A 25,192-nucleotide genomic window follows, 5' to 3' on the forward strand; every position below is an offset into this window, starting at 1 on the left:
CTTTATCCCATTTCGACAAAGGAAAAAAGAATAGGAGAAGAAGATTAATTAAAGATATTTATTTGCGAGGAATAGAATTGACTACCAAAAATTCTAATTGTACTAATTGATACTCCTTTCGTCCTAATTTATATTGATTTAATTTTTTTTAAATCCATTCAGAATGACATAGTTTATATTAAGTAATAATTTAAATATAAAATATTAATTTTATCTTTAATAAAAGAAATAAAATTTCACGTCGAATTAAATTACCTCTCACATGAAATAAGATCGATTTTTGGTTACCTAATAATTGCTCAATTTTGACAACGCAAAAATAACAGTGAAAAAGTCTATCTAATTTTCTCGTAGTCAGTTACCTAAATTTCCAAAATCGAATAAAACTACTGACAGTACTATATAGAAGTACTAAGGCTGCTAACGAAAAAAAAGCATTTTTGTCCTGATTTGTATGCAGCAAAACTTAATAAAACTATGGGTGGATTTCCTATGGAAGAAACCATTTTTTGAATTATATTTTAATATTTTTCATGCTTGATAAATTAAAATATCTCGAAATTACTTAGAAGTACGATTTTTTTCATATTCAGTAGAAAAATATATTTCATTTCAAGTTCTTTTATCTCCTCCCCGTCTAGAACACTGGTTATCCCCACCCTATCACCTATTACTTCACCCTTGTTTGAAAAAAGACCTACATTATTTAATAAAACATTTTTTCTTATATTTTAACTATTTTCGGATCGTATGTTAGTCTAGACATAAATCCAATAGTAAGTGTGATAATTGGAATTCTAGATTAGGCATAAATACTTTTTAGATAATACATTTTTTATTACTAATAAAACATTAAAAAATGAATTAAAAGGCACTTATTATTTTTCAGGACAAAAATAATCTATTAAAAACCTTTGTCTTTCCTACAAATACATATTAAAATACACACATAATATTATATTACCCCCTGCCATCCTTTTTATATGTTAGTTGTTACATAAGTAGTAAAAATTAATAGGGCCATGCCAAAATGCGCTAATAATGATCATTTCCTAGTTTCTGTTTTAATTAATTTGTCTTTGATTTATAATTCCTTGTTGGTTAGGGATTGATCGTTTTCCAATTACAACAAGATTTTGAAGTATTGTTTTGAGTATAAAAAAAAGTGACGAGAAAGGACATGACTAAGTACACAAACTAAAAGATTGATATATTATAATCTTATACAGTAAAGCAAAAAACTAACATACAACGCGCATTTTTGGATATGTAACGTTAAGAAAATGATATTTGTGGAATGTTAAACTTGGATGTGTCTGGATTGATTTGCAGAGATAATGGTGAGACAAAGGTAGAAAAACACAGCAAAGTATGAGAGAATGACACTATTTGTTACTTTGTGACAGAATTTGTCAACATGTTCACAAATGGGCATCCATCCTGAATGCATCTCACCATATTTTCCAATATATCCAACTGCTGTTGCTGCTGCACATCCAGCTAGCAGCACTGCCATCACAATCTGTGCTCATAACAAAATTCCAACATTCACATTACTGCTTCAAAATTTATACTAATAGAAATAGTGTATAATGCATTATGTCTGGTTTATACAACACTTTGAGTTCAATGTAACTATTACTCCTTCCGGTGCCACATAAACTGGGACGGACGAGTATATAGTATATATATGCAATAGGTGTAAGCAGAACTTTACATTCTCCGTTTATGTTAGCTAAAGATAACTATAGATAATCGTTCATACATTATGTGATTAGGCCGAACTCATAAACAGATTCTTAAACTTGTTGGATTTTTCCCCTCAGGTACCTCAACTACGTCATTTTCCTATTGAATCGTTAAACCACCCATAAATTGTTTCTTTTAAACATTGTTGATTGATTTTAATCGGCTTTTCAATTGTAAATGTCTTCAATCGTGTTCGTATTGTAATAATTTTGATTGAAGGAATGAAGAAAACTCTGTGAATCTCATTTTGTTTTGCAATGTGTTCAAATGACTTGAAGTAAAATACAATTATTCTCGAACATTTTCACTATCAATTGGACTAATGAGATCTGGAACAACATATGTATTCTCTATTAGTACCCCTCACAAAATCTGATTCCACATCAGCCAATCGTTTTTGTTAAAAAGAAACAAGTTATGGATGGTTCAATGATTCAATAGGAAAATAGCATAATTGAGGTACCTAAACGAAAAAACTCAACAAGTGAGAAATCTGTTTATGTATTTGGCCACGTGATTAATAACCTAAAAATAAGAAAGGTTATACTTGATAGTGTGAAAATTCTTTATTATGTTTCCAAAGACTTGGTGTTTGAGTGGTCCTAAAGAGAAAGGTCATATATTCATACTAGCTAGCACCATTTATTCCAACGTCTACCACTTTTAATTTTCATTTTTTAACGATGACAATATAACTGATATAAGAAGAGGTGTGTGAAAGCTAGCTGATCCGTACTCCACGGTCATATTCATCAGTATCGAGACACATCAAGGTTCATCAGTATCCCAATAATAATTATATATAACTTGAGAAATGCGTTGTAAGTGAGTCTAGGATTAAGCCTCACAAGAATAGAACCAAATCAAAAGACAGCAAGATAATCAATGCCTCTTACATGACATAACAAACTTACAAACTATGGGCAAATAAATACTGTATGAAATTTTAGGATGGAAAAAAAAGAAGCTATATTGGGAAATTATTGAGTGATAAAAAAAAGGGTATTATTTCCGGACCCTCAAAACAATCTCTCCACCTTCACAAGGTAGGGGTAAGGTATACATACACATCACATCCTCAGACTCTACTAGTAAGACTACACTGAGTATGTTATTATTGTTGTAGTACGATTTTAACTCTTTTAAAAATGAAGGTGCGTCAACATTTATCGAGAGTACGAACACATTCATAACAAATCAATTACAAAAAAAAAAAAAGAAGTAAAAGTTGGACGTACCAAATCATGAAGGAACATGTAAAATGAATTCTTTGGAACAAGACCTTTATGTCCTAAAACAGAGGCAAGAAACAGAGACAAAACAGAGAAGGCACATCCAATCATATTTGCAAAAGCAAAAAACCTGCACACAAAAATAACACTAAAAATTCAGAACTTTCAATAATAAAAAATAAAAATACAAATATTTGCTATAGATTTTCATTTACTTGAAAGCTGAAGAATAACTATAGCGTGCATCCATCTCAAGGCCAAATATAGTAACAGTCTGTTTGCTGGTTAAAATAATCAAAGTAGACGCCAATGTGAATATTGTAGCCAAAAATCTCAACAAAATTTGTGTTCCTAACAAATATTTGTAAGGTTTCAGTGGTGAACTTTGCATATTTTTGGGCTCCATTTTCTTGGTATCTCAAGAAAACATAAAAGAAAAAACAACAAGTGAATGAATGAGTACATAGAAGTTGGTGGTTCTATTTATAGATGGAAAACAAAAAATGTATTTTCAGTGCTAAAAGTACTGTGGGCTAAAGAAAATGACATTTACAAATTACAATTCTCATAAAATATCTCAATGTTTGTTCTCTATACTCAAAAAAAAATAAAAAATAGCCTTCACTTATGGTAGGTATCTACTAATGAATCAAATCATTTTTTGTGTCAATATTATGAAAATTAGCCTTAGATTAAGTGGAAACGAGTTTCACATGACTTCCTCTTTACTGAAATACTCTACCTAACTAAATTATTACAATTCGAATCATAATGTCACGAGTTTGAATTTAACGATGATTGATCGACTTCTTTAGTATCCCTCTAGCTCCACCCTGAGTCCTTACTCTTTCACCTTGGAATACATCAAATTACCAAACCAAAAAATAAAATTGTGATAAAATGTGTTATTACTCCTTTCGTCTCATTTTATATCTCATCCCTTTCTATAAATAGTTGATCTATAATATTTATCATTGCATATTCCTTTTTCAACCCTTGTGAGTTATTAGCCATGAAAATATACATTTGATCAATTTAAAAAAACTAAGTAAATGATTCATGTTCGTTGGTTAAATTAATTAATAAAAATAAATTAATTCATATTCATTGATTGAGAAGATGAGTTCTAAAAAAATTAAATAAGGGTAGAAGAGTAAAGTTACATTATTTCTTAATGCAAATGCAAAGTAAAAAATGTGACATATAAAATGGGACGGAGGAAGTATGTTTTGTAACATTTTTTCTTCCTATATTACCCCTTCTAACCACCTCACTGACATTCAAAATAAAGACTAGTTATAATATAAATCATGTCTGTGTCTATCCTTACTCAGATCGACAAAGACACATGTGAAATGCAGTCAAATTGCAAGTTTTTTTTTTTTTTTGGTGACAAAAATAATGGAAAAACAAATAAGTATGGAGAAGATAGTAAATTAATGTGTGTTCATTAATGAAAAGAAAATGGCAAAAGAGTCAAAATTGACGACCAAAAATTTGTGATCGATGTTGTACGGATTGATAACATATTTTTTGGTTACCTAATTAGCTGCTCAATTTTGACACAGAAAAATCACAACTATTATTAACACTGGAATGTGCTAGCCAAAAGCATTTTCACTTACAATACTCATAACCTGAAGTTGAATTAATTGGAAAAACAAATTTTAAAAATCAGATAATCATAAATAATTAGTAGGTAAAATGAACTGAACACGAGGTAAATATTCATTCACGTAAGTTGGTGAGGGAAGACCAAGGTTTGAATTTAAGGAAAAAATAATAAAAGTAGTTCAACAATCTCTATATGGGAGATGAGATGTCTCATTAGAATCTTTGTATCAAGTAACATTTCAATATCACATAGTTGTATTATACTGTACTTAAGATCATGCATTGTATATAATTTTAGTGTGACATTTTAATACATTATTTATATCTTTAATTGAATAAAGTTATGCCAATAATATTAGCATCAGCACCTACTTATTGTATATTTTTTCACCAAATAACTGAGTATCTGCGTATTAAGAAAAGCTCTGATCAGAGCTTATAGAAGCATCAACCTCATCCTAAAAGGATTTTCTGGTAATCGAAGAAAAATAAATACGAAGCTTTGTTCATTTCTTTTTAAGCAAGTTATTTTGTTTCTTTGCAAAGTATTTATTTCTTTTTCACCAGGTTTCATTCAATTTCTTGTAAATTGAATAGGCCGTGGTTAACAAAAAATTTATAATCAGAGACAGGTAAATTGAAAACTGTTATTGCTATCGATATCATATTAAACCAGAAGCAATTTAATTGTAAGTGCTATTACATTATACATTTCTTTGAGTTCAAGTTTCATATGTTGAAGGTTTAAAACACAAATAATGTAAAATTAACATCTCACACACATTTAAGATGATAAATATCAAGTTATAATCATACTCTTTAAAAATAAACTACTTATAGCATATTATTATCAAGTTATAGCATATCAATTTAATTATATGTTAATTAAAATAATTAATTCATACTCTTTAAAAATAAACTACTTATAGCATATTATTATCAAATTATAGCATATCAATTAATAATATATTAATTAAAAAAAATTAATTCATACTCTTTAAAAATAAACTACTTATAGCATATTATTATCAAATTATAGCATATCAATTAATAATATATTAATTAAAAAAATTAATTCATACTCTTTAAAAATAAACTACTTATAGCATATTATTATCAAGTTATACCATATCAATTAATAATATATTAATTTAAAAAAATTAATTTGTTATTTAAATAATAATTAATATGTTTAAATAATTACTTTTATTTATTCACTTACCTTTTATAAACCAAACTCTTTAAATTTTTACTGATTAATCAATTATCTTTTAAAGCTTTTAATATAAATAATAAACTATTATTAATAAAATATTAATTAAACTTCACATTATATAGTTGCCTTTTAAAAAACAATATCTAAATAATAGAGACTGGATTTTAATTAATTCCTTGTTATACGGTTACCCAATAACTATCCACCCCCATCTCAACCAATACACAATCATCTTCCCCCAATACACTCCATCTCTCCCCATTACACGCGATCAGTTCCCAATACGCAATCATTTTTTGATCTTACCCAAATCCGACCTCAATCATCTTCCCCATTATCCCTCTCTCTCAGATCAGTTCATTCCAAAACACAAACATCCCTCTCAGATCAGTTCCCCATTAAGTTCATATAGAATGTTTAAGAAAGGTATATATAATGTTATATACATAATTCATCGTTATTTATGTAGGGACGTCTTTGATCGATTTTTACTCGAAGGGTGGAGATGTAGGGTAAGTGAGGCGAGTTTTTGATGATTCGTTGGTGAAGAGTACGACTACTTGGACTGCGATTATTGCAGCGTGTGTTAATGTGGGGAAGAGTGAAATTTCATTGCAGCTATTAAGGAATATGTTGGAGACTGATGTTGTACCTGATAATTATGTGATTTCGAGTATCTTGGGTGCTTGATCGTCGCTTGAGTATATTAAAGTAGGAAAGAAAATTCATTGTTATGTGCTTAGACGGGGAGCGGAGATGGATGTTACGGTGAGTAATGTTCTTTTTGATTTCTTTATGAAGTGTGGTAAGGTTAAGACTGCAAGGTCAGTTTTTGATTGAATGAAAGTTAAAAACGCTATTTCTTGGACAATGATGATTTTCGGATACATGCAGAATTCTTCTGACTGGGAAGCCATAAGCATGTTTAGAGACTTGAACGGTTTGGAATGGTGAAGCTGCAAAGTAAAGGTTCCTTTTTCTTTAGGATTAGTCAATCCTTTTTGGTGAAGCTGCAGATTCCTCCTCAACTCCTACAAATTCATCGTCACTATTGTACACAAACTTGGTGCGTTTGCCAGCAAATTCCTGTCCTACATTAACACTCATACAGCTTATTGCTTCACATAGTTCATCAATTTCTTCTTCTTCTTCGTCTTCTTGGTGTGTGAAACCAACAAATGATTCTGACTTGTCATAAAAATCCAGCAGTAGAGATCGTGTAACACTCATGTCTGCATGTTGTAAAAATATATTTAACTATATATGTCATAATATATTAACTATTGTATTTAATGGTAGTATGCTTAAATGAATATTTGCACTTTATTAAATGTGTATGATTTTTGTATAAATTTCGATTGCAATATGCAAAAATATATGAACATTGTATGAAAAATGTATAAATATTGTATAAATTATGAATGTCATATTGATCTTTGATATATGTAACAGAAACAAATGGTATATATATGAACATTGTATGAATACTATATAAACATTTTATGAATGACAATAAAGTTCAATGCATATATATAATGTTTAAACATTGTATGAATTATGAATCCCATATTGAACTTGGATATATGTAACAGAAACAAATGATACATATATGAACATTATATGAATACTGTATGAACATTGTATGAATACTATATGAACATTTTATGAATGACAGTATAGTTCAATGTATATTTATAATGTATAAACATTGTATGAATTATGAATGTCATATTTAACTTTGACATATGTAACAGAAACAAATGATATATATATGACAATTTTTTACGAAACCAAACTTTATAAATGTCAATGATAACAACTGCACTTAATAAAACAAAACGTGTTTCTAACATTCAAAACAACACAATAACAAGTGTAACATTACGAAATTATTATTTTTGCACAGGATAATTTGAACATGTCTTTCTATTGTGTCCAACTTGACGGCATCTACTGCAAGTCATTTTTATCCTTTTGAATTTCACGCCAGCAAACCCTTTCCATATTTCATGTTTTGGTCTACCCGCTGTACAAAATTAATACAAAACATATATTCTAATTTCATTAGAAACATATACTGTAATTTTGAAAAAGAATAAATGGACTTTTATACACAAATGATACACGTTTCGTATAATCTTCATACACTATTAAAAAAATTCAGACTTCAATGCTACACAGATTTATAATCCGTTCATATAATTCATACACACTTCATACACAGTTAATATATCATTCACTGTCCTATACAATACTATAATTAAACAAACACAATACATTTTCAATAAAAAATTAATACAAAAACATATATTATAATTTAAATAAAAACATATATTGCACGCCAAAATTTATCAGGTTACTAAAAAAAGAAGTGAAATATGCAGCTATGAAAATATTCTTGAATTTTTAGAAAAAAATGACTTATACGTTGAAAACAATCTGAAAATAATAGTGAAATTTTGGAATGAATAATAATTGTAACATTGATCCAAATTTGAGTTGAAAATGCAAATCTGAAAATATTATGTGTTATTATCTGGTTGACAACGTTTTTTAAGGTTTTAATTCAAAAAAAAAATATTATTTAGCTAATTAGAGATATTTAAGGCAATGATAATAATTTGAAAATATTTAATATCCCTCAAAACGTGCTAATCATATATTTAACTTTAATTAAACTTCCTAAAAAGTGCAACTATTCATATTCACAAACGTGTCTACATGCATTAAATGTAGCAATTAATAAAGAAACAAAAGTTCCATGATTTGTGTTGTCAGTGTGTTAATTATTAACATTAATTATCCATTATTACTTTATCCCCTTAATTTTTAATTAATTGTTTCTTTTTAATAAATTATAATTAACAATATAATTATTAATAAAATGCTACAGAGTGAAATATTAAATGCTACACAATGAAATTAAAAATCTAATGCCATAACTTAATAATATTACTGTATAAAATGCTATATACAAAATTTACACGAATAACTTTTTTAATCTATATGTCTAATCTTAGAGGATAACTTTTTTAAGAATAAATGTATTCAAGTAACATAGTGATGATCAGCGAATAAGAGAAAAAATCAGTTACTATGAAACTTGAACTCAAAGAAATAATTGATAGCCATATTGCATAAAATCAATAGTATGATTTTAGAATTTTATGCGTAGATTTTTTTAATCAATGTAGTTTAGCCTATGATATTAAGTATATATTATATATATTTAAAATTATTATTGATGTTTATCATAAATTCTACTTTTTAAGAATAAATGTATTCAAGTAACATAGTGATGATCAGCGAATAAGAGAAAAAATCAGTTACTATGAAACTTGAACTCAAAGAAATAATTGATAGCCATATTGCATAAAATTATTAGTATGATTTTAGAATTTTATGCGGTAGGTTTTTTTAATCAATGTAGTTTAGCCTATGATATTAAGTATATATTATATATTTTTAAAATTATTATTGATGTTTATCATAAATTCTACTTTTAAGTGTCGTTTATATATAATGTGAATTATTTTTGCGTAAATTTTGTATATAACATTTTATACAGTAATATTATCAAATTATGGCATTAGATTTTCAATTTCATTGTGTAGCATTTAATATCTCACTCTATAACATTTTATTGATAATTATATTGTTAATTATAATTTATTAAAAAGAAACAATTAATTAAAAATTAAGGGAATAAAATAATAATGGATAATTAATGTTAATAATTAACACACTGTCAACACAAATCATATAACTTTTATTTCTTTATTAATTGCTAGCATGTAGACACGTTTGTGAATATGAATAGTTGCACTTTTTTAGGGAGTTTAATTAAAGTTAAAAAAGTTATTCCTTATATTTTCTTGTTGAAATTTGAATTCAATGTTAATGTAAATTTTAGTATTATTCACCAAACTAAGCCATTATATAAAGCAATTCACCAAAATAATATTTTTTTTCAAAATTTTACAAAACTAGTATAAACGTATTTCACAGTAACGTTTTAGGGTATATTTTATTTTTTTAAAGTTGACAGCGTTAGATTAATATACATTACTGTTAGTAACGTTTTACTCCTAAAACGTTTTAGGAGTAAAACGTTACTCACAGTAACATATATCAAAGTAACGCCGTCAATTTTTATAAAATGGAATATACCCTAAAATGTTACTATGAAATACATTTATACTAGTTTTGTAAAAATTTTAAAAAACATATTATTTTAGTAAATTACTTTATATAATGAGTTAGTTAAGTAAAAAATTCTAATTTTATTAGAAGTAGCAATTAGGCCACAAGCATATTCTTACCTTCTGGGTAGAAAAAAAAAGTTAAAAAGAACAAAGGCACATTTTTAATAAAGGAAAAAAAAAAGTGGAATATATACTTTTTCTCAAGGTGAAGTCTATTACAAGTAAAAAATAAATAAAAAGGACACAATCACACTTGGAAGTCCGTTAACAGAGTACAAGTATAATTGGATCAACTTTTCCCCCCTCCTACCGGATATTCGAAATTCATATTGAAATTTTAATCAAATTTAAATTATATTTATATTATAGATTAATTTGAGGGTAACACTCACAACATGAGCTCGAACCTAACACATCTGCTTAGGATTGAAGCAGTTTTTGTCACCCTCATGTACTACTCTATTATAAACTTACAGAACTACTTTCTTATAAACTAAAACATTTTTTATGTCAAACTATTTGATTGAATGCAACCTTAGACCCATTTAAATATAGTGAATAATAGAGGAGCTCAAGAATTGATGTGTAATCAAATAATAGGAGCTAGCAATATTCAATATGCTCATATTACTGCCTTTTTTTGTTGCCATGATAAAAAAAAAAGTGGCATCAAATATATCTTTCAGAGTTGTAATTATCTATGCCTATAGAGAACTTAAACGTGATGATGAGGCGATAATATGATATAATGATAATGTTGTAGTGTTATTGATCCAGGAGAAAATTCATGTCTTAGTCTCAGTGTGGGTGATCATCCTCCCAGACCACCATGATCATCGCTTTGATAAGTTGCTGTCTCAGTGCACCATAATCGATGATTACATAGTAATATTTTTTTTCTGGGTTCACTTTTATTTGTCATGTTGCGCTTTTCGAAAATCAATTTGATTAATTTTCAAAGGTAAATAATATTACATTAATTTGATATTTTAAATAAAAGATTTAGATATTCAATAATTATATGAAAAGTACTATAAATTGTATTTTTTTATATCAATATGATGAAAAATAATCATAAAATGTTAGTTAAAATTTTTATAATTTAACTCTAAATCAGGAAAAACTATGACAATTAAAATTGGACAGATGTAATAATAGTTTAAGGGGCATTATTGGACTAAAAAAGCTAAACAAAGGGCATTTTTGCTCTATTTTCAATAGTTTCGGACTATTTTTGACCCTTTTGCCCTCTGTTTTATATATCAAAATCTCCATTGTCCTCCTCACTTTCTCAGCCCATCTTCCAACAAAAAGCAGTGGCGACTTTTGCATAAACCAAACTTAGAATCAAATTGGAAGAGAGAAAAAAAAAATGGTGGACTTGGCTAGGGTTCAGAAGGAGCTCCATGAATGCAACAGAGATGTTCAGGTTTCTGGAATTAATGTTACCCTTAAAGGTGACAGTCTCACTCACTTGATTGGTACAATCCCTGGTCCTGTTGGTACTCCTTACGAAGGCGGTACTTTCAAGATCGATATCACTCTTACTGGTAAACCCTCGCCAATCGCTTCTTAATCTATTTTTTTTAATAGTTTTACATTAATAGGATACATATAAAAGGGGATTTTTGTTCTTGTATGAATTTTGAAGGTGGGTTTTTTTTTTTTTTTTTGGGGGGGGGGGGGTTCTAGGGTTTTGAATTTGGATTTGTGTATTAATAAATGGGTGTGTGTTATTGAGTCTTTATTAGGTAAAAATTGAATTTTTTCAGCTAGTGTGGCATATGAGAGAATTACAGCTAGATTTTGTTTCTTTGTTTAATTTGTTGTGTATGGAAAGGGCTTCGATGTCAATGTCATAGTGAACAGCCATTTTAGCTCAAAAAAAGAATTCAGGATTAAGTTGTCTACTGATTTCAACTATACCCTTAATGGCAAAATGAGTATATCGACCTGAATGAATATGGGTTATTTCTGCTGTTTTGATAATGTCAAGTGTTTATCCTCATATTTCAAAGCTGTCCTTTGTTATGGAAATATGCTTAATCCAAAAGGTGTTCCGACTGTTGGTACTGAAATATTTACCTCCTATTACTGGCTTCCTTGCATGAATTATTTTGAAAATAAACTTGTATAGATATTGAATACTAGGTGGAAGTCCACTTACTTACATTGTTGGTGACATCTGAATATCATCTTGAGCGCTTGATGGTAGGTAAAAGACATGACAATGTAAAAAGGCCAAGGTTTCCTCGTGTCTGTAGAAAAGAAAACCTACTTCTGGAGGAGCTCTATCTTATTTTTAAAGGAAGATAGTATAGGCAGAAAATTCCAGCACTCCCTTTATGCTGTTTATGAATACCACTATTACCATTTTTGGAAAAGGCTATTTTCACATCTTAACTTGTCATGAATTTTCAGCCAGACACTTGGAATGGGGAGCCCCCTAAAGTTTGTTAGCAGTAACTCCATTTTATGTATGCCTCCTAATCATGAAGCTTTGTCTTTGCAGATGGCTACCCATTTGAGCCTCCAAAAATGAAATTCGCCACAAAAGTTTGGTATGTGAAAACATACATGCTCTGTCATCTGTTTCTATTCTTTCTTCTGCTTTATGGTTACTGAAGCAATACCTGTACAACATTTCATACATTGAACTGCTAACTTAGATTGTAATAGTAAGGAATAAACAAGTTGCAGATAACCTGTTGAATTTTTAATGATTGCAACTATGGTACTGTCTCTTGTATAATATTGACAACTCATAATTTCCTTACTTTACACTTTGCTATGGTGGACTCATTTGATATAGTCAGACATCAGAACATTTACATTACTTGATAATTTAAAATAATACAGTATAAATTTAAGTTGTGGGAGGTTGGTGAGCGGGAGTTGATGAAAGGATTCTAGAACCAAATATGACTTCTAGTAAACTGAGGTTTATAATCATTTCTTAAATGCTCTAAAGTTATTTAACGAGAGTTCCATTTTTGAGTTCTAAACTCGTTATGCATCTGTGTCTGCAAAGTATAATTGTGTCTCCCAGCTTAAACAGTGTTAAAATGGACTTCCTCCACAATTTGATTAAGTCTAGCATACTCTTTATTCTTTTCTTTTTTACCAAGAAATGCTTCTGGTGCTAACCCCAAGGATCAATTGTAGCATTTAAAACACGGAAACAATAGACCCGCCCGTTATCCTTCTCCACTTAAATACCAAGCTTAGTTAGTATGGTGAATGGCTCGAACTTGTACCAAAGTCACATTTCACCCTTTGCCGCTTGAGCTAGTAACCTCTGGTGTACTCTTTAAATTTAAGCCTAGATTCTTCACACTATTGTAACTTGTTCTACACGTATAATTGAAGAAGTTTTCCTGTCTAACATCAGCAAGTTGTCCTAGCCCCCCACCCCACCCAAAAAAATAAATAGATGAAATCTTTACTCGAATATGCTCTGATGAAAACATGTTTTATGTTAAGCTAGCTTCCTCTAGTAGGGTTTGAGTCAGTTACTTAACCAAGTTTTCAATTTCATCAAATAGACTCAATAGGTAATCTTTTCACTGTTGAACTATACTTTAACGACAAGACTTAAGTCAATCTTTAGCATCACCACTCACCAGAGCTGAGGAAGCCACTTGCACATACTTGGCATTGCCTTGGTGTGTTCAGTGTTGTTATTGTTCTATACTAAAATAGTTTCTCAAGGAACCAAAGCATGAGAGTATCGTCATCTCTTATGTTTTTTTTAGTGCCCTTCACTTTCTCGACGCGTAAGCAATTAATAGGTAGTTTCAGATGGCCACCTAATATATCATAGGAACTCCTCTATTTTGCTTCCTTGATATTAAAGACACTAGCAGAGCACTGAGATCATCAAGGTCATTTCACTGGAGCTCAAACACATAACTTTCTCACATCTATCACTGAACCTGTATTTTCACCATAGAATTGATAGCCACATATACCCCATCACACTGTCCACAGGCTCTGCTCCTCGGACGTATACACCAACCACCAAAATCACGAGCAATGTGCCACCCGAGGTTGTGGCTAGCGGTCAATGAAGTGGGTTGACAACCATGAGATCTCATGTTCAAATCTCATGGCATTAACCGAGGTGTCAAGCTGGCCATGACACCACTGTTATTACACCAAAAGAGAGTACGAGCAATGTAAATATCCTTGGGAGTGATATTTTTATAGCAGGATATTCACTATCAAACAACTGCTCTTACATAGGCCTTGAACTCACCACATTGTGTCCAATTGGAGTGTCAAAGCAGCCCCCCTTTAATGTATATGATATAGGTTTCTTTTCCTGTTCCCTTCTAGTGAAATTATGATTCAAGTGCTTTTATGTATTAAATTCCCTTTGAAGGCATCCCAACATAAGTAGTCAAAGTGGAGCAATATGCCTAGACATCCTGAAGGACCAGTGGAGCCCAGCGCTAACTCTCAAGACAGCTCTCCTTTCTATACAAGCATTACTTTCTGCTCCTGAACCTGATGATCCACAAGATGCAGTTGTTGCACAGCAGGTGGTGCTTCATACATACAGTATTATCCCCCCCTTCTCCAACTTTCTTTTCTGTTGATCAGTCTATTTCTTGCTGTTGCAGTATCTTAGAGAACATCAGACCTTTGTCGGCACAGCTCGTTACTGGACTGAGACTTTTGCAAAAACATCCACACTTGCTGCAGACGACAAGGTGTGCAATTCTTACATGCTTTTGTTACCTCTTTTGGTCTTAGTTTCCGTTGGCTACTTACAGTAGACAGAAATTTTTTGTTAAGTCGTGGGTAGATATTGTATTTTGTGTGGTTCTTTCAAGTTTTATTTACAGTGTCCAAATATGTTACGTAATGTACAATTAATGCACCAGATACAAAAGCTTGTGGAAATGGGCTTTCCTGAAGCTCAAGTGAGGAGTACTTTGGAAGCAAATGGTTGGGATGAAAACATGGCTCTTGAAAAGCTGTTGTCCAGCTAAAACCCTTCTACTGCAACTCATATTTTGACAAGACAATTATATCCTTCCAGCAAAAGCTGATGACCAGAATAGAGTCACTCGGTTATACTGTTGCTTGACAATCTTGTTTCTGTCTCCTTTATGGTTTGCTGTTGACACCTCTTCATATCCTGTGAAGATTCTGATGTTATTTTTACAATATCAAGCAAATTGCATATGAATCATGGGGAGGAATTGGACTTTCCGGGTGAAATGTTATTAAATAGTTCAGCCTAAGCTTGCCTATTGCTGTCTTCTTTTGTAAATTTATTCTACTAAATTACTGTTACCTTCTTTCTCATAACCTCTTATTCTCTGAAACTTATAACTGCATTATATACTCCTTACAGTTTTTTTTTCCTATTTAAATCCTATCCATCATCTTCAAGTTTTATAACAACCATCTTGTTGCAGGTAATGAACATATTAACTTTTCTTGACAAAGAAAATTTCAATAATACCATCTACTAGTGATGTATATTCTTTTGAACTAAAAAATAATGTATAATATTGGATAGAGATGATCTTAATCTGAGATAATAGATCGTGGGGATCTATATAGTTACTCTCCACTTCTGTTTGGGATTGAGGTGTAGCTTTGACTTAATTTAGCCAGATTGATAGTGTTGTATCATGTTCTTTTTTGTTGCAAAAAGTTGGTATTAGTTTCTAGCATAATCTGGTTGAATCCTTGTGTAACAACTGTTTCTATTTGGTGCCGATGATATAATTTTCTTTCTCTCTCTTCTGGGGTTTGTTTCTGCGAAGATTCCTGTTTCTTGACATAGCTTGGTGGTTGCTTCAGATTACGTTTACTTTTATTTGTCTGTGCAAGTATGGGACGAAGAGCTTGTTTCCGCAATCTGCCTACAGTTTGAACTTTTGTTAGATATTGTAAACATGTTGATTGTTACCTTGTTTATCGACATAGTTGATGTGAATTGTGATTAAGGTTTCTAAATTAGTGCATGATCTCATGTATCTCTTTGTAATCACCTTTGACTGCTTGTATCTTAGGAACTGCATCCTCCTGGCTCCCTCTCAGCTTGAAGAAATCAAGTTAATGTACCCTAAGCTAATTTTTCCAAGAGATATTTGTCACATTGAACTTTCATTAAACATAACTTGAAAAGCCTAGAATGTGTGAAAAATCCAAGTATGCTATTTCCATTTAGACACTGGAAGAACTAACCATGTTTGGTAAATTGTTATACTGTTTAGTTAGATTGAATTAGCAGTAGGGGAGAAAATACTACAGTTACTATACGTAGAGCAGCAGATTTTAAAACTTTAAACTAGAAAGTATAATAATTTTAAATATTAGTACTAAACTACTTTAAGAAGATATATAGCATTACTTGTCTAAAACATAATTAGATATGAGTCATGTCGCATATCCACCAAGAGGAGTTGTTCCTTTAACATTTTATAGCAACAACACCAGTTAAAGAGATGATTAGACAAAAAAAGAAAAAATCATTGGCACACCAGTTCGATAATGCCCAGAACGCATGTATTCTCTTGTAACAACATTTTCTTGAAGGGAAAAAAGCTGTAAATATTATTTTCTACAAGAACTATTTTCCTTTCGTGGCCGAAAAATCTGGCAGCAGATTTCATTCGTTAGTTTTCCAGTTTGGCTGGTTTTACAGAAGATGGCTGAAAGCATACGCTCATAGGCGGAACAATCAAGGCCTCGTTGGACCAAGCCTAAGCAGCTGCAGCCATTGGAACTGATTTATTTACTTGATCGGTAACAAACCCTCTTGACTGCACGAACGATGTCCTCTACCTGTATCAGAAAATTCAAACACATCATGAATGTGTTCATATGAAGGAAAACATGGAACATCTAGTTTCAAATGCAATTCACCAGTAAAATAAGGAAAGAAGTGTTCTTCATTGTTTTATTCAAGTATTACCCCCTCCTTATACCTTCAAGTAACGTGTATTTGCATGGGACACAATCTATGACTTTCAGATTATCATACTAAAACTCTGGTAACTTGTTCCAACTACTCTCCAATTTTTTTCTCCTAGACTAATACCGGGAGACACATTTCACTATTCCATCGGACAATCAATTAATCAACAATGTCTCAATTTCCAAAGTTAGTTAAGATCAAGAATACAAACATTTGTATTCATTCAGCTCTATTCTGTTCAATTTCATACCAATACTAAATAATGTCTTCTAAAGTAAGTAAGAGCTTCTTTAAATCTAACTATTGTCCCTGCACGAACGGAGAAGTCTGTACCCAAACTACGAAAAATCCTGGCAAGCTACCGACCCAGTTTAAGCATAATAAAAACAAGTAAATTTAATTTCCAATGATCTGCCTTAATATGGACCTTTTGGTTCCATTATATTCTTAACCAAATCCACATTTATTCTAAGAAATTGTCTCTATGACATAACTTCCTCCATATGATTTTAAGTTTACCTCTTCTTCTTTCTATAACTGTTCAAGCACTGTAGTACCTCACCTACATACTGGTACATATTAGAGGTCCAAGTAGGACAAGATCAAACTATCTCAGGCGTTCTTTCTTTTTTCTTTTAATCAAGTAAAGTGAGGTGTTCTTCATTAATTTACATCCATGGGATGCTGATAATACAGCAGCTGAGCAAAAATAACAGCTCCTGTACATGGTTTGTTTGACAACTTGATCTCTAAATATAATCAAGTGGCTAATAAAATATATGAATTAAGAGTAAGCACATTTCTGTGTTTAGACCAACAGAAAGGTCACTAAAAATCTATCCTCGGGCATTCCCTCATTTTATTCTGTTGTGTGATACTTGCACCCGATGTAGGATGTGATCATTTTTTATCATGACCAATCTTGTATAACCACTTATTGATTTTATCATCTGCATTTCTACAACACTATCTCGTGGATATGATGTGCCTATACGTTTACTCTCATAAAACGTGGTTCATGGACAACTTTATTGTAGGACTTGCACATTTCATTATTCGGCAAATAGTCAGAATTTACCCAGACCGTGGACCACTGATACTTGCATATCCAAGAGATGTCATTCCTGGATGGTCAGACCCTAACACAACATGATATAATCATCTACAGAAACCAGAGAGTTCCAAGCTCAATGACACGTGGATCATTTTTTTTCATCCAGTTAATTTCTATATATACCATTTTATCACAATAACCATATACATGGACTTGTTTATGATAGGTCTCCAATATATGCGTGTAAATATCTGGCTCCGATATGAACGGTTCTTTTTTCTAATTTTTAGTGTATTTTCAAGATTCTTGAGATACCCATGCAATACATGCATTTGAGTTTCTACACAAGTACATCAAGACAGGGGAGATTGACTCTACAAAATATAAGATCATAACTAGAATCAAACTAAAATTTATCAACTATTTTATTTTTCGAAACAGGTAACATCTAAAATTTATGAACTATTAAAGACCTAACAAAACCACCAATTTATGATTAAATAAAATATAAAAGTCGAATTGCTGAGAACCAAAGAAAATATTTGACTACAGACCTGTGGAACAGCCAGTCTTTCAAGATTAGCAGCGTATGGCATAGGAACATCAGCACCTGATATCCTCTCAACTGGTGCATCAAGATACTCAAAGCTCTCCTCAACCACAGATGCACTAGTAAGATTAGGAAAATGTAATCCGGTAAGTGCTTTATCTTGGTGAACAAACAAACAAAAACAAAATAACAAAGCAGCTCAAGTTTGTCCTAAGACTGTTAGAAGAGAGTAACCAGATTTCAGCGCCAACACCATGTTGTGGAAATCCTTCCTCAACAGTTACAAGTCTGTTGGTTTTCCTCACAGATGCATTAATGGCAGGTCTATCAAGTGGTCGGATCGAGCGCAGATTTATAACCTGATTACAGAAGAGAAATGAGAAGTGCAAAGCAGGAACTTTTTTGTGCTTACCAATATAAAAGCAAAACTAGATATGAACTCAGGAGTCATACCTCAGCACTAATTCCTTCCTTGGCAAGAAGTTCAGCAGCCTATAAAAGTTTAGATGTCATTACACATAGAATTGCACAAGTTATATGAGACTATTCTTTGTATATTAAGGGCTTTTGCACTAGGATTTAAAACTTCAGCAATTACGAATCAACAATTGTTTCTGAAGGAGAATGCACACTTGGTAATTTAACACAATCCAATGCCCAACATGTAATTTTACTCCTCCAAAAATAGTTTAACACAAATCAAGATAAAATATAAAAGCTAGCTGCTAAAAGCCAGTCAAATTAGAAACATCTAGGACTCCTCAGATCAGAAGTAATTCTGTCTAAATTGAAAGGTAATAGATGAATCACACTTCAAATCTGAACGTTGTCAAATAATTCATGACTTGTGATAATAGTTCTAAATCCATCAAGCGAAAAAAAATCTTAAATTCAGATTGAATTGCTAATTAGGTGTAGATATCCTTCTACTGTCATGTGCTTCATTGGTTGGAAACAATTCTATTAATTGATATACAGATCCAATAAACACTAATCATCCATTTATATATTTATCTGGATTCAATAACCGTCTTTCTATAAGCAGAGAAACCATCAAAAGTTTGTCACGGAGGATGATGCTGGATTTCATGAAGAAATGGTCCAAACACTGCCAAGGAAAACTACGACAAACCTTGATCGCATAGCCAACCATCTTTGAGAAGGCAGTGATGGTCACATCCTTCCCTTCGCGTTCTATCTGTCAGTGTTTGTAAAGTAAGGAATAATAGCCCATAAGATGATACAGAAAAAACAATGAAATCTACATGGATGAACTTACCTTAGCTTTTCCAATGGGGAGGGAGAAACTAGAATCAAGAGCTTCAGCGGAAATAGGGAAAGACTCACCATACCTGCATCAAGAAAATCAAGTCACGAGGATACATTTTAAGGAGAAATAAAGAAACAACATTTAGGATAACAAAACCCGGAAACTCACAGCAATTCATTTTCCAGAAACACAACAGGATCAGGATCCCTGATAGCAGCTTTTAGCAAGCCACGAGCATCTTCGGAAGAGTATGGAGCTAGTACCTTTAATCCCGGACACGCACCATACCATGCCGCATAGCACTGCAAAAATATTAAAAGAAAGGACCATGGAACTTTATCCAATAAGAAACTTGCAATACATGTGCACGCACACACACACACATTGAGAGCTGGAGCTTGATGATAACATCAATGTCAACTAATAACTGACTTAAACAACCCAATAAATTCAAAAGATCTACAAATGGATGCTATTGGACTGAAATTAAAAGTTCAGGAGATACATTAGCAAAGACAATTTAATTCCACATTCCTCCTTCCTTTCTTTGACCTGCACTGGAATCTTCTTTTATCTCAGGTTTTTCATTAGAGCACTCCGAAAAGAAGGGGCAAAGGCGAAAAGCTTTTCTTTCTCACAAAAGTACGAAAAGAATAAAAAAACTTTTATTAACAAAGATGAAGTCCTTTCCTTCATCAAATTATGTTCCCTACCATCAGCAAGATGAGCTATATTTCCACCCATAAAACAATGAACGTCACCAATAAAATTTAAAAACATGTACATTTGAAATTCTACCACTGCATAAAATTGGAGAATTAGGCGCACGACTTAAAAACAATGCAAGACTCAAGAATCAATGCAACTGAGTTGCAAAATGCAAAAGTTAATCATAGTGATTTGAACAAGTCTTTAGTGCAAATACTATTTCCAATAATCTTTCGCGAAATGGCCCTAATTCTTTAGACAACTGCCCTGATAATTTCCCAAGAAAAAAATTACCCTTGTTATTCTTCATGGCTCTTAGAATTATTTATTTAGCCAAAGTTCATCAAACAGAAAAGATCTAGAATGCACAGACCTCTACTTATTTTATGAGTTTTTTAAAGACAGATTTTACAAGCAATGTTGCTATATCAATCACTTAGATGGATAACAATCCTAAAAATTAGCCTTTCCAGCATCAGGTACGGTACCAAACTATTTTTAGAACGTTCAGCATGCAGCAGGAGAGTAGTCTAATCAGAACACAAAACACCCTTACTCACATCTAGTGCCTCACCAGTCACCAATCCATTAGCCAAGAGCTTGCAATGCACCAGGTAATAGTTAGAAACCATCTCCCTGTCTACTAATATACCCATACCATGTTCCATCTATATATGATTGTTAACTAAAGCCAACAACTTTTAAAAAATCCAAACAAAACCAGAAAGCAGAATATCAAAAAAATCTAGAGTTAACAGTTCTGTGCAATTTTGCTATTTGGCTGCAGTTAAGAAGCAACTCCCATTAGTGAGTGTGGCTAGAACATCATTACTACCAACCTCAGAAAAAGACACAAGATCAGATGTAGAACTGTTAAATAATATGAACAGTGTAACTTAATTCGACTACACTTGAAGGAAACCCAACAGCAGCACCAGCAAACCGCAGCACACCACATTTTCAGTTCATAAACATACCTGAGAGTGTTGGGCACCGACACCAGCAGCAGCACCATTAGGACCCCTGAAAACAATGGGCACAGATATCTGACCAGCAGACATGTAGTTTGATTTTGCAGCAGAATTGATAATATGGTCTATTGCCTGCAAAAAGTTAGGGATAATATATTATGCATGTGCACACGGTTAAAATTGCATAAAGCCTTAGCTTCAAGAATCTTGACAACATAACATGGTCTACATAAAACATGATGTAGTGACTTAGTGATAACCCACCACCTATGTGCTTGTCGCATTTGCGGATAGGAGATGTCATTGTTCGCAGAGAAGGGGAGAATAGCATGCAGATGCAAAGTTGGTCAGGGAGATAATGCTTGGAGGGATATTTTTTTCTATCTGCTGAAGAAACAAGCTCCGAACACAGTTGGCCTCTTACATAGTTGATCAATAGCCATTTATAGTCCTCATCTATTTCCTAATTTACATTGAGGAGAGGGGGAGTTGACACTACTTCAGAAACAAACTGTTGTTGATTTTAGATCATGATTTCTATGAGTGCAACACAAATTTAAGCATGGAAGTGATCTCATCTACATTTTGTTACTTGGTTTCTAGTGACTGAAGTAGAAGCTGCACCCTCCACCCCCTCCCCCTCCTCCAAGACCTCTTAGTATTGTGTTTGCATTTAATTCAATCAGCTCAATTCAGAAGACAAGGATAAAATCAAGTTACACCATGTTATAAATATTAACTAGATTAAAATCAAGTTACACCATGTTATAAATATTAACTAGATTCCAAAACAATCATACACGACCAAATTTTTTGCATGTTATTGCTTAAGTCGCCATTCTTAGCACGACCTTATTAATGGGTACTTTGAACTCATTCATACAGAAAATACATATGGGAATTATTCAATGACATTGGCAGATGATTTTGACATACTTATGTTCAAGGTAAGAACAAATAGATCAATAAATATTAAGAAGATTAAACAAGAAGTCTTTGTAAGATCAGAAGTTCAACCTGCATGGAAAAGTTGAATGTCATGAATTCGATTACGGGCCTTAGACCATGGTAAGCTGCACCAACTCCAATTCCAGTAAATCCAGCCTAGGAAAAGAACAAAAAATGGTTCAACTGTTTTATTATGTATGTTCAAGAAAGAAAGGAGAAGCAGCATTTTCATGATTGGAGCACAAGGAGCAACCTCAGTAATTGGTGTATCGATAACCCTTTGCGGACCATATTTTGCCAGAAGCCCCTTTGTAATCTGAAAAGAAAAAACTCACGCACTTAAGTAAATGATTCTCATTGCAAAGAGTGCCAATAATAACAACAAGATTTGAAAAAATTGTGAAAGGAACCATTTCTAACCTTATAGGCACCCTGGTACTCACCAACCTGAGCAAACATAACAAAGATTAAGATTTTTTTTTCCTTTATAACTAATGTAAAATAACACAGATCAAGATTAAATGAAAAACATTAGTAGTGACAGATACCTGCAGCAACAATAACAACAAAACAACCACCACAGCAACAACAACTATGCCTCAATCCCAAACTAGTTAGGGTTGCTACTATTTGCAACAACACATTACAACAGGACAACCATGCCTCAAACCAAACTATCACTGTTGACTATATGAATCCTCTATCATTATCTGGGCCCTTTTACAGATAAAAACAATTTTAAACAAAAATTTTGATTGTACCTCTTCCCCCATAACGAAGACCTTAGGATCCGCAGACATTTCTTCATCTAGAGCTGAATTTAATGCGTCACGCACTGTCATCTACAAAAAGATCAAATTACTCCACTATCAACATCAGTAAACATCAACCAAATATATAGACCAACAAAGTCAGATAAGAAAAACAAAAAAAATCACCTCTTTAACTGCGGAAGAGTAAGTTCTAGATGCAAATACTCTACTTCCCACCAAGAACTTGTTCTGTAATCGTAAATCCAAATTCACCATTTAAAGACAAAAAATCCACCTCAATAAATAAATAAAGAAACTGTAACTTATTCTCACCAAATCAGAAATCCTTCTATTGGCCATTATTCGACCTATAATTCCAGACATGTCTGGTCCTTTTTAGCTAAAAATCAAAATCCTAATAATAAACACAAAATATACAAGTCAAATGCAGATGCAACATACATTGATCAATGAATATATCTACAGTTAGTAGAAGTAGATACCAATAATCTCAACAGATCACGAAAACTCGATCTGGAAATTAACTATTACTGGTAATTATTACAGTTGTTGTTAGGTGTTTGGTAGTGGCAGGCGCTGAGAAAAGTGGAGAAAGTTCGATTTTGCTGTGTTACCTTGTTAATGGCGGATGATTATGGGACCCCAGAGCAAAAGCTATACAACTCCGACTCCTCTCACCCTTTGAAGGACAAAATTGCCCGATAATATTGTCCACGGAATATGTCTGCTACCATTGAATAAATATGCATATTTAATCAATTAACACTTCGTTTGGTTTCTCGTTAAATATTGTTGCATAATGTATTTTATTATTTTATAAATATTTATTTTTATATGAATTAGTTTTTAAATATTATTATTTATTATTATTATATAATATCATCTATTAATACTTTGAAGAGTAAAATTAAATAAAGAGTAGTGTGTCTAATAGTATAAAAATTGTAGGAAAAATGAGAAAGTTATTGATGCGATCATTACATAAAATGAAATATTTGATTTTTATTTAACGATAAATTTAATAATAAAATATAATAAGATTTAACTTGAAATTAGAATAAATATGACATACCCAGTAAAACAATAATTTAAAGAGATTAGAATTACTTTCCACTGTTATATTTTTTTTATTATTCTAAAACAATTTTCCTATAAAATATGAAGTAATTAATATTTTATTATATAAAAGATAAATATGAAAAAAAGTGTGACGATTCTCTTAGAACTTTAAATCATTCACTTTCATAGTTTCAACGGTGCAATACTAGTAACAATAATTTGACCAAGTTGTTTGTAGCTTAATTAATGGGCTATTACACTTCTATTTTATTGAAGAAGATTTTATTGCCTGCCTTTAATTACTTTTATTTATTTATTTTTAAGAGGAAGAAGAATATTTAACCATTATCCTCTTATTAAAGTCCTTTTCATATTCCTTTTGTTTTTCCTTCTGGCTTTAGGGCTCTTGGGACTTCTGAAGGGTTATCATTGACATGTATACATGTAGCATTGACTTATGAATTTTATTTCTTTTTCCTATTATTTAAGTTACTACATTATTTTCAAATCCATTTTTAAAAAAAAAAAAAAGTAATTGAACAAGATAACACACTATTTACTAGTATAATCAAATAGCCCCCTCTTCTTCTCATGAAAAATGATGAAACAAAACTTCTACAACTAGATGCTAGCTGGTATAATGATTAGTCCAAACATTTTCTATTTGTACCACTAATATTAAGGTAAAACACTTATTTGTATCATATATTTATATTAAATAATACAATTCACTATAGTTAAGTGATTTGGTGAAGTAACCATATATATTATCAATCATGATTTAATGAAATATATAAACTTGGGAGATAACATGGGCAATGACAAACCATTGCAAAAACCTTAATTAAGAAGACATAAATATAGACGGAATAATTATTGTATAATGTACTTGAGTGATCTAAT

General features: G+C 31.6%; 3 protein-coding genes across 5 annotated transcripts; 1 reads left to right on the plus strand and 2 right to left on the minus strand.

Moving 5' to 3' along the window:
* Window positions 1-1,185: 1,185 nt before the first annotated feature.
* LOC107022588 (CASP-like protein 1F1) lies at window positions 1,186-3,455 on the minus strand. The gene is made up of 3 exons (XM_015223181.2): window positions 3,197-3,455; window positions 2,988-3,111; window positions 1,186-1,522 (listed from the first exon to the last, which is right to left on the minus strand). The coding sequence occupies exons 1-3, from the start codon at window positions 3,385-3,387 to the stop codon at window positions 1,301-1,303; spliced, it is 537 nt and encodes a 178-aa protein (XP_015078667.1). The 5' UTR covers window positions 3,388-3,455; the 3' UTR covers window positions 1,186-1,300.
* A 7,835-nt stretch (window positions 3,456-11,290) lies between these two features.
* On the plus strand, window positions 11,291-15,374 carry LOC107021000 (ubiquitin-conjugating enzyme E2 27). The gene is made up of 5 exons (XM_015221562.2): window positions 11,291-11,566; window positions 12,529-12,577; window positions 14,401-14,560; window positions 14,642-14,731; window positions 14,906-15,374. The coding sequence occupies exons 1-5, from the start codon at window positions 11,389-11,391 to the stop codon at window positions 15,011-15,013; spliced, it is 585 nt and encodes a 194-aa protein (XP_015077048.1). The 5' UTR covers window positions 11,291-11,388; the 3' UTR covers window positions 15,014-15,374.
* Window positions 15,375-16,394: 1,020 nt separating this feature from the next.
* On the minus strand, window positions 16,395-23,995 carry LOC107023500 (pyruvate dehydrogenase E1 component subunit beta-1, mitochondrial). 3 transcript variants are annotated; one of them, XM_015224212.2, is made up of 15 exons: window positions 23,845-23,995; window positions 23,543-23,624; window positions 23,396-23,458; window positions 23,219-23,299; window positions 22,878-22,904; window positions 22,711-22,773; window positions 22,527-22,613; window positions 21,516-21,641; window positions 19,999-20,132; window positions 19,840-19,912; window positions 19,693-19,758; window positions 19,014-19,052; window positions 18,795-18,919; window positions 18,565-18,679; window positions 16,395-16,823 (listed from the first exon to the last, which is right to left on the minus strand). In XM_015224212.2, the coding sequence occupies exons 2-15, from the start codon at window positions 23,591-23,593 to the stop codon at window positions 16,770-16,772; spliced, it is 1,104 nt and encodes a 367-aa protein (XP_015079698.1). In that variant the 5' UTR covers window positions 23,594-23,624; window positions 23,845-23,995; the 3' UTR covers window positions 16,395-16,769. The 3 variants fall into 3 exon arrangements, with proteins under 3 accessions (XP_015079698.1, XP_027773352.1, XP_015079699.1); XM_027917551.1 differs by having other exon boundaries at window positions 23,713-23,853; XM_015224213.2 differs by lacking the exon at window positions 23,543-23,624 and having other exon boundaries at window positions 23,845-23,958.
* Between the last annotated feature and the right edge of the window lie 1,197 nt (window positions 23,996-25,192).

Source organism: Solanum pennellii, chromosome 6 (genome assembly GCF_001406875.1).
Source record: "Solanum pennellii chromosome 6, SPENNV200".
In the NCBI taxonomy this organism is placed as follows: Eukaryota; Viridiplantae; Streptophyta; class Magnoliopsida; order Solanales; family Solanaceae; genus Solanum; species Solanum pennellii.

Excerpts from the sequence above, each read along its gene's own strand:
- LOC107022588 (XM_015223181.2), bottom strand. The coding sequence starts at position 3,387 with ATGGAGCCCAAAAATATGCAAAGTTCACCACTGAAACCTTACAAATAT. Across the intron at positions 3,112-3,196 it reads AGTTATTCTTCAGCTTTCAA|GTTTTTTGCTTTTGCAAATA; the intron begins GTAAATGAAAAT and ends TTTTGTGTGCAG. Across the intron at positions 1,523-2,987 it reads ACATGTTCCTTCATGATTTG|ATTGTGATGGCAGTGCTGCT; the intron begins GTACGTCCAACT and ends TTATGAGCACAG.
- LOC107021000 (XM_015221562.2), top strand. The coding sequence starts at position 11,389 with ATGGTGGACTTGGCTAGGGTTCAGAAGGAGCTCCATGAATGCAACAGA. Across the intron at positions 11,567-12,528 it reads GATCGATATCACTCTTACTG|ATGGCTACCCATTTGAGCCT; the intron begins GTAAACCCTCGC and ends TTGTCTTTGCAG. Across the intron at positions 14,561-14,641 it reads ATGCAGTTGTTGCACAGCAG|TATCTTAGAGAACATCAGAC; the intron begins GTGGTGCTTCAT and ends TTGCTGTTGCAG.
- LOC107023500 (XM_015224212.2), bottom strand. The coding sequence starts at position 23,593 with ATGTCTGGAATTATAGGTCGAATAATGGCCAATAGAAGGATTTCTGAT. Across the intron at positions 23,459-23,542 it reads ATAGAAGGATTTCTGATTTG|AACAAGTTCTTGGTGGGAAG; the intron begins GTGAGAATAAGT and ends TTACGATTACAG. Across the intron at positions 18,920-19,013 it reads AGGAAGGAATTAGTGCTGAG|GTTATAAATCTGCGCTCGAT; the intron begins GTATGACTCCTG and ends TTCTGTAATCAG.